The 9415-nt window shown below is 52.9% G+C and overlaps 1 protein-coding gene across 1 annotated transcript; it reads right to left on the bottom strand.

The window, feature by feature from the left end:
• Nucleotides 1–4017: 4017 nt before the first annotated feature.
• ZCCHC9 (zinc finger CCHC-type containing 9) lies at nucleotides 4018–8814 on the bottom strand. The gene is made up of 5 exons (XM_059492394.1): nucleotides 8488–8814; nucleotides 7180–7330; nucleotides 6860–6952; nucleotides 5883–5951; nucleotides 4018–4357 (listed from the first exon to the last, which is right to left on the bottom strand). Exons 1-5 carry the CDS (start codon nucleotides 8749–8751, stop codon nucleotides 4242–4244), a joined length of 693 nt encoding a protein of 230 aa, XP_059348377.1. The 5' UTR covers nucleotides 8752–8814; the 3' UTR covers nucleotides 4018–4241.
• Nucleotides 8815–9415: the final 601 nt, after the last annotated feature.

Genomic DNA, 9415 nt, shown 5'->3' with positions numbered 1-9415 from the left:
CCTGTTTATTTCAGGCATAGCACCCCGCAGCACACAAAATGAACAATACCAGCTGACACCGCTCTGAGAAAGATGACAAAATCAGAAAGTCTCTTTCGGGGGTGGTTGCTCTGTTCGCAGTCCCTCCGGTGCTGGGGCAGCTGCTGCAGCCAAACGGTGTGAATCCTCGGTGTTCCCAGTCCCAGTCCGGAGCAGGTTCGAGATGGTCACAGAAACAGGAGAGGAGGAGAAACAGTCCAGGAAGGAATTTGGACTGTTTAGCTAAACTAGCTAATAAGCAGAAGCAAAAGCGAGAGCAGAAGCAAGAGCAGAAAAGCAAGCAAGCAAAGCAGCAAGCTGAAAAGCAAGAAGCCAAAACATCCCTATGTACTGCCCATCTCTGTGTCCCTGATAAGAGAAACCCAAACAAAACTTCCACTCTTCAGAGCTGGTCTTAAAGGCACAGGACAGATGAATGGGGATACAAGCATCATAACGTCACCCCAGGACAGCTAGGTAGCTTTTCCCTTGGCTTAAGGCTCCAACAGATGGTAGAAAGAGGAGTAGCAGAAGACGCTGGCTGTTCCACGAGTATGGCTTTATTGCACGGTCCGTGAAGGGTTTCAGCTCTTCTTCTTCCGAGTTAGTAGGGGTACAGGATGCTACTTTTATACTCCGCACCCGGATCCAATCCTTACCAATGGCAAAGGTGTTAGAGTGACCATAAGTGACCAATAGTAGGCTTAACAACATATTGCCTTACATGGCTATAGGGATAAGGTGCAAGGCGGATGTCCCTGGAGACAGGAACCTTCTTTGCCACTGTGTCAGCATTCTATTCTCCAAGGGGCCCTGGCTAAACTTGAGGGGTTTACTATACTGGCGGTCTCTCCTCACATGAACATGCAGGCATTCCTCTGGAAAACACCAAAATATTAATTGGGCCCAGTCCTGGGGGTCTCTCCCCTCACGCAGAACACGCAGATGTTTCCCTGATAAACCCCACAAAATCAGGATTCAACCGTGAGAGGCAGTCCTGGGGATCTCCCCTCATGCAGAACACATGGATATTTCTCTGGAAAACCCTCAAAAAATCGAGATTAATTCATTGGGCCTAATCCCAGGTGTGTATCCCCTCAGGAACCGGGGGTCTCCCCTCACACAGAACATGCAGATGTTTCCCTAACAAAACCCACCAAAATGGGATTTAGCCCTCAGGGGCAGTCCTGGAGGGTCTCCCTTCACACAAAACACACAGATATTCCCCTGGAAAATCCCCAAAAATCATGATTTAGTCATTGGGCCTGATCCTGGGGGTGTCTCCCCTCAGGAACTGGGGGTCTCCCCTCAGGGAGATGTTTTTTCTGACAAAACTCCACAGAATCGGGATTCAGTGCTTGGGAGCAGTCCCAGGGACTGAGACATGACACTCCTGAAACGCCCCTCTGCTCCTTCCAAGGACTGGGACTGAAATCCCCAGCCCGGAGGAGGTGTGTGGGGAGGCAAGCTGACCAAAGTGAGATGTTTGCCTGCAGATTGTGACCACTGGAGCAAGAAAACATGGCTCTCACTCACTGCTGACAACATAGACTACCTGTTAAATCTGTTCCCTATTGTATCTGTTTCCCCCCCCCCTCACAGTTTTCAGTAATAAAAACCTCTGAGTTAGCTAGAGCCTTTGAGATCTCCCCATGGTAGCAGGTGGACCCTCAGCTGGACTGGACCAAATGACTCCATCTCTGCGTTGGTAGCTATATCCCCTCTCCTTGCCTCTCTCTCTCCTCTTTCTTTCTCTCTCTTTTTCCTTCTCTTAACGCCTCCATCGCATTTTTGCTGTGGTTATTTCAATAAAACCGCATTTGATTTGATTATCACTGCAAACCCCCTTGTACCGTGTTGGTTTTTGCCCCCTGAGATCACCCCTACGAACCATCAGGTCATCCGTTCACTAGGAGGGACCCTGACACACCCCTTGTAATCTGCAGAAACCAGTGCTACTGAGGAGCTTTGCCAGTTTCACCACAGTTTTCATCCCAGTATGTGCAGAAGGCTGCCCTGCAGTGCTGCTGGGTTCTGCAGGAGAGCCCTGAGCTCCAGCTGTGCCAGGCTGGAGAGACAAACACGCAGCAGCAACTCCTGGGTGCCCTCCTCCCCAGCAAGCTGGGCTGAGCTGTGTCTGCCTTGTGTGCTGCTCTCTTTGAGCTCAGAGAAGCCCTTCAGAGCAGCGAGGGTGGCATCCTGGTGAGGGCCAGCACTGCCACTCTGTGTCACTGCAGTGCCACCGCCGCCAGGGTCAGGGCTCTCAGGGCTGGCACTGGCCACACCTTCAGCGCGCCCTGCAGCCCGAGCAGAGCCTGCTGCAGGGATTTACGGAACCCACCAGCCACACATGAGAAGGGTGGCAGGGGAGGCACCAAGGGGAGCCCTGCGGGTGTCACCTCTCCGGTGTCCCCTGGCCTGTGCCTCCCTTTGGGCACAGCTCTGCCTGCTGGGCCACCCCACCGGGCTGTGCTTCACCAGGAATGCGGGGAGACACACAGCTCCAGGCCTCTGGCTCACAGATCCAGATCCAGATCTCATTCTGGATCACAGATCCAGATCCCATTCTAGGTCAGCATTTCCTTCACGTGGATAAAGTGCACGCTGGGAGCCCAGGCATTCCCTTCCGAGCACAGAAGGCCCTGAGGTGGTGGGTGCCGCCTCCCAGCTCCCTGCCGGCAGCGGGGCTCTCCCCAGCGTGCCGGAGATGGCAGAGCAGCCTGCGCTGCACAGCTAACCCGGGCTCCCGGCGCTGCTGAAGAGAGACCCCTGATGTTGGCTGTGGACGCAGCCAGTCCAGATGCTGCTGCACCCAGCACTGTAAATTCATGGACTGACACCTTGACAAGCAGCACCTTCTGCAGGTGCTTTCCGAACAGCCTCCTGCAGCCACGCATGCCTCTGTGAAACAGCAGTGGGTGCCCCTAGCCTGTGGTTTTGTCCAGCACCAACAGCTCACATTGCTCTGCAGAAGCTGGAGATCAGCCCCTCCTCGGGAGCTGCACAACCACAGCCTGCACCAGCCCTCACTGGGCAGCACTGGCACCACCAGGACAGGCCAAGGCCACGGCCCCAGGGCTGCAGGAACACATCACAAAGCCAAGGAGCTGGGAAATTATCTAAAAATACGCTTTTTAAACAATGCACTTCATTCGTAAAATAGAAAGGGAAATGCTTCTTAAGCTGGTATAACTGTCTGTTGCCAAATGTCCACATTAAACTGATAGCTTTGAGCTGTTACCAACAGTTAACTAAAACTCCATAGTTAATCCTTGGTTTCATTCACATCCACTCCTCTTCCCCATTTAAAAATCTGCTCTGATTATTACTAACTGAACATACACCCCTTATCTCAGTCTCCACAGCAGCACCAAGGAATCTAAAGTATGACCTCTAATCACTGTATTCTTTAGCAATATTTTATTAAAAATAACCACCTGTACAAATATAAAATATCCCCACAACATTTAATTGCCCGTATTTGTTTTTTGCTGCAAGAAAAATATGTGAGGGAAGCTCAGGGTGCGCTTCTCCAGTAATACTGGTGGATGCAGGAACTCTGTTTGGAGTTGGTTTCTTAATTTTTCTCTTTAATATCCACCAGGTTTTTTCTTTTTACAAAGAAAAGTTTACTCCCAGCTCACCAAGGCATGGAAACACTGCAGATTTTTGAGCATTTTCTTTGAAAAATAAGAAAAATAAACTAAGAAAGCTCCTCACTTGCTCTGCAATTCTTTAGGGCTGTGTTTCACCAGAAGTTTCAGAGAAAGGGCTGGATTCTGTTAGTGAACACACTGAAATGACCCAGTGTGCACGACCAACCAGGTTAATGGCAGATAATTACCACTACAACCATCAGGAACTGCACCCCAAGCCCAGCAGCCCACAGGGCTGATCTGAAGCTTCACCACAAGACTGCTCAGGCTGGAACATATGGAGGCGTAAGTTCATTATTCCTAAAAGGAAAAGTCCAAACCAAACCAGAATCCAACGAGAGCCTTTAGAAAACACCCACAATTCCTTTAATAAAGCAGCCACTTGCTGTGCTCCTGTTGTTCCCAGCGTTACAGCGCGCCAGGCAAGTTTGGGAGGCAAACCGGGAAAATGAGGGGAGACAGAAAACCAACAGTTCCTCTGCAGCTCGCTTGATTTTCTGGATCCGCTCTCTGTCGTCAGCACTGGAGTGCAGCAGCACAGGAGAGCTCTTTGAGAGGCTGGAGCCTTCAGAAAGTGACAACCTTGGGTTGCTCGGGCTGCGCTCTCTGCGGCGCCGGTGCGGCCGCGACGTCCTCGTGGTCCGCGCTCAGGCCGGGGATCCAGCGCCCGACAGTCACCTGCTCTGCAGGGCACAGGACAGCAGTGCCAGGCCAGCCCTGCCCCCTGCACGGCCCGGGCTGAGCCCCAGCAGGGCAGCACACCCAGCGCCGCACACATCGGCTCATCAACAATTCACCTGCGCGGCGGCCTGCTCTGAGAACACAGCTGGAGATTTACCGGGTCACCCCTCACTGTCCCCAGGTGAGACCCCACCTGCAGAGCTGCCCAGCCCTGGAGGAGCCCTGGGGCTGCTGTAGGGCAGGGCTGGGACCCCAGAGCCTGGGCTGGGCCCAGAGCCCAGCGCGGGCAGCAGGGCAGGGGGGATTCTGCCTTGCTGCCCATGGGGAATGCCACGGGAATCCATATCAGCCTCTGGGCACTGAGGCTGGCCCGATCTGCCTGAGGAAACTGGCATCTGCAGTGCCTGAACTCCTTTGCCAGCTCTCAGCTGTCCTCCTGTACCTGATCATACCCTGCACAATGCACACACGAGCCTAAATATCACAATTCTCACCAATGGTGTCACAGTTCCAAGTAACTCAACTGCTTTTAACCAGCAGTGCTAGTTTTGAAAGAAGTCCCTTGGGAAAATAAACAGCACTTGCAGTCCTCATGGATGCTAAACTTACCAGAAAAAATATAGAAAAAATCTTGTTACAGGCTTCTAAAACTCAGGCAGGGACAGCCTTGCTACTTGCTCATGAGTTTGGGGCAATTTCAGAGTCTTTTGGTGTCATAAACTTCTGTCATACTAGAAGTTTACACTCAGACTGAATCTGACCCATTCTAAACTGGCAAAGCAGTACACACCTAGAATCCTACAGAGGGTCTCAGACCTAAAAATATCATTAATGTAAGATCAGATATAGAGAATGCCATAAATAATTCTTACACAAATTTCACCAAAGTGGCTTATTATTAAGGGGCACAATAACTAAGTGTCATAGAAACAAAGTAGAAAAATGCCCAAGTGGGTCACCACCCCAGTGACAGGATCATTCTTCAAACCCTCTTGGGATGCTTTGCCTCCTGTGGGACAGTGGGGGCTTGGGGTACCTCCTTTAATCTCTCCCCCCACATGGAAAGCAGAGGAACATGTAAGGAAGCAGTTCATGAGCTGTGAATCCAGCAGGACAGACCTTCCTTGTCCCTGCCCTGCTGCCTGACACAGTGCCTGCACACACCAGCACCCTGCACCTGCCACTGGGTTCAGCCCCACCACCCCACACTGAAATCTGAAACAAGCAGCAGCCAGTTCTGCCAGACTGTGAACAGCAGCACAATTACTGGCCAAAAAAAATTACAGATTATTTCATATGGCCTTCAGATACATACAAGATGAACTGTCTCTTTTAAAAAAAAAGGAATTGCCTTAGTTTTGCACCGCAACTTACTGCCTCCTCCACACCCTCCCTGAGGAGGAAGCCTCCCTGTTGCTGTCCCAACAAAAGGGCACCTCTGCTGCTTCCAACCCTCTTCCCACAGCCACACGGAGCAGCAGCTGGACCCTGCTGGGCCCACAGCCACCCCACAGCCCTGCAGCTCACCTGCGTTCTGCTTCTCCGGGCAGTCCTTTTTGAAGTGCTCCACAGAGCCACACAGCTTGCAGCCCCCACCTGTTCACACAGAAAGCTGTTACTCATCTAGGGGAAAAAACACCACAAAACACCCAAAAAACACCCAACCAAATTCCCTGCCTGTGTCTGTGAAGGACACAGCTGTTTGGGATCACACTGTGCTGTACAGCACCACACACCACAGACTCCAGCCACTGCTCACTGGCTATTTCTGATGTGCTGGAAGCTCTGTTTTTGAGAAACAGGCTGAATTCTGCTGAAACACACACTCAAAGCAACTTATGAAACTGACGGGGGCTCCTCAGAGGCAGGTAATCCAGCTGCAGGTACTGAGACGTGAAATTCCACACAACACGAAATCCCACCATACAAACACTTGAAAGCAAGGTGATTTTTGTTCCACTCCAGCTGTGCTGCAAGATCACCCTCTGGAGCTTGCCAAGGCCCCATGTTTATGCAGGGAAACTCCAGGACAGGGAATGCTGGTTGTTGGAGCCAATGGAAGAGTGAAACCTTCAGTTAGACCCCAATTCTCATTAAAGTTACTCAGGCTGAAGATGCTCTCCCTTTAGTGGCAGCCTGTGTTTTCTAATTCCCAGAATTTTAAGCTAATGTGTAAGAATCTTCCTACCACCTACTTGGGTGCATGTAAATACACACTGCCTACATTCATACAGGATTTTGTTCCTTGGTGCATGTCCTGATGAAAAGTCTCACACTTTGCATCTCATCCTGTCATTTAATACTAAACCCACCCTTAAATTAGAAATCCACAGGTAATTTATTTGACAATGAATTCCCCAGAATTACTCTGCTTTTACTGACAGATACACAGCAATTCCTTTTAGCCACATTCTCATTCTCTTGCAGAGTTACTTTGCTCTGTGTCAGGTAGGAAGGACACAGAAATTTCAATTTCACTAAATTTAGTGAATCAGAACACTCACCTTCAGCATACAACCCCTTGGGATTATCTGGACATGACCTCGACAGATGTCCCATCTCACCACAGATGAAACACTTTGCATATGGAAATGGCCCTGCAAAATTCCACAACAGGGTTTATGGTCCACATCAAAACCCTGGTGCAGTCACAGACCCAACATAGTGCAATGACAATATTTTCATCACTTCATGCTATAAATTACTGTCAGGCTCCCTGCTAATACTGGAAAAGTTAGATTTCTAGCACACAAAGCTTCAGGGTCAGCACTGGCACAGCTCAGAGCTGAGCATTTCACACACAGCAAAACTTCCTGAGACCCACCAGCAGCTGGATCCACCTTGGCTCTGCACTGGCTGAGGTCGTGCTCCGTGGATCCGCAGCGGTAGCAAATCCCCGTCCCCATGTCCTGGCTCTGCAGCACTGCAGGACAATCAGCCACGCCGTGGCCAGGCTCTCTGCAGTGGAAACACACCTTGGAAGAGCAAAATCCAGTGATGAATTCCATGAACAGCGCTGAAAACATGGAAATCCCAGGGCCTAAAGGGCAAACACCATTTTGTCCCCAGGAAAAAGCAGCCAGGAAGAGACTTTATGCTCTGCCATCAAACCACAAAACATGGACACTTTTCTCCTTTAACCAGCAACACATAGTTTGATGAATCACACACTGAAATTGCATGATTTAGTTTCAGCCAGGAACCAAGAGGGGCTGGGAACTCCTCAAATATAGTAGTGAGCCAGGAGAGCCATGCCAAAGGCTACAACTGGACCTGAAAGCCTCCTTTTGTTCCAAACTTCACATCTTTCACCTGAAACACGCTGTGCCTGTGGCAGGGGAGGGCTGAGCTCTTGCTGAGCCCCACAGCAGCACCAGCACAGGGAAATACAGAGAGAGAGAAATACAGAGACAGCTGCACCTCTTTTAACAATGCTGTGGGAAAATGACTGGGAGTTAAAAGGGGAAATTTCAGGGGAAAATAGAAAATACAGTGGCTGCTCCCTGGATGGGACCCCAACACAGAGCACAATCCAGGCAGGACTAATGGCAGCGGGGCAGAGACCCCGCAGCCGTGCCAAAATCCTTGCAGAGGAAGGAACCTTGCAGCTGATCCCACACAGCAGCTGAAAGGCAAGGGAGGTAAGGGAGGATGCTCTGTGGGATCAGCAGCTGGGGTGAAATCCCTGTGTTTGTTCTGACCCCATCCCAGCCCAGGGTGACCCTGAGCAACCCAATCCCCAGGTACGACCACCCCTAACTAAGATGTGTGACTGAAATCGCTGAATCTCCACCTGAAAGTAAAGAAACGGTATAAAAGTGGGTCAGGAGCAGCGAGAAGTTTGGAAAGACTCCATCGTAATCTGTGGGATGCGCTGAACCTACTGTCTCTTCTCCACAGAGTGAGGACCGTGCTCTGTGTGAGCTTCACTAGGAATTAGAGCTTGCAATTGTATTGCTTTGATTACATTACTTTGGACAAGCTATCACAGGCATCCCCCCAGCCTTAACCCGACACATTTCATTACAAAGGGTGTAACTGTGCTCACTGTTCATGCCAGCTGACACACTCCCCAGACGCCGAGCAGAAAGGGTTTCTCCCTTTTCTCCCGCGCTTGCAGGGCAGGACTCACCATGGCGTTCTTCTTCCTCTCCTGCCTCCTCAGCCTCCTGCTCTCCCGCCGCCTGTCCTTCCTCCGCGCCTCCTCCTCCTTCTGCTGCTGCTGCCCGCGGTGTGCCGCGAACCCGTTCACGTCCTGGTTCTCGTACTCCTTCCTCCTCCTGCTCCGGGCTGGCGGCGGCGGCTCCGGCTGCGCGCCCGGCGCCAGCTGCTCCCAAGGGGTGGCGGACAGAGCCCGGGCCCCGGGCGGGGCGCTGCGCCGGGCCCAGCGGGTCATGGTCCGCAAAAGGCCCCGCAAAAGGCCCCGCAAAAGGCTCCGACACCGGCTCGGGCACGGCCGGACCGCGCACGCTGATGACGGACGGGAAAGAGGAGGAGGAAGAGGAGGAGCGGCAGCAGGCGGAGCAGGAGCAGGAGCAGGCGGAGCGGGGAGCTGGGCGGGAGGGGCTGTGGGAACCCGCCATGGCAGGGACGCCTTCCACTGCCCCAGGCTGCTCCAAGCCTGGCCTCGGGCAGTGCCGGGGATGCAGGGGCAGCCCCAGCTGCTCTGGGCACCCTGTGCCGGGGCCTGCCCACCCTGCCAGGGCACAATTCCTCATTGCCAAGATCCCGGCCGGCCCTGCCCTCCGGCACCGGGAGCCGTTCCCCGGCCGCCGTCCCCGCGGCCCTCGGCAATCGTCCGTGTCCATCTTTGCCGCGGCCCCTTCGGGCCCCGCGAGGCCGCCCTGAGCTCGGGCCAAAGCTTCTGGTGCCCGGGTGAGCGACGGCAGCCGTGGCAGCCTTTGGTGCCGGCGGAGCCGCTCCATCCCCGTGCCCGTGCCGGAGCCTCCTCTGGCCCGGCTGCAGCAGCTGCAGCTCCTTGCTGGGCTGGGCCGGGGCTGGGGCAGCTCTGCAGGTGGGCTCTGCCTGAGGGGCAGAGGGGCAGAATGGCCCCTGCCCTG

Source organism: Ammospiza nelsoni, chromosome Z (assembly GCF_027579445.1).
Source record: "Ammospiza nelsoni isolate bAmmNel1 chromosome Z, bAmmNel1.pri, whole genome shotgun sequence".
NCBI lineage: Eukaryota > Metazoa > Chordata > Aves > Passeriformes > Passerellidae > Ammospiza > Ammospiza nelsoni.
Note: the sequence above shows the minus strand (reverse complement) of the source record. Positions and strands in the feature narration are given on the sequence as shown.

Excerpts from the sequence above, each read along its gene's own strand:
- ZCCHC9 (XM_059492394.1), bottom strand. The coding sequence starts at position 8,751 with ATGACCCGCTGGGCCCGGCGCAGCGCCCCGCCCGGGGCCCGGGCTCTG. Across the intron at positions 5,952-6,859 it reads CAAGGGGTTGTATGCTGAAG|GTGGGGGCTGCAAGCTGTGT; the intron begins GTGAGTGTTCTG and ends CTGTGTGAACAG. Across the intron at positions 4,358-5,882 it reads CCCGGAGAAGCAGAACGCAG|AGCAGGTGACTGTCGGGCGC; the intron begins GTGAGCTGCAGG and ends TGTGCCCTGCAG.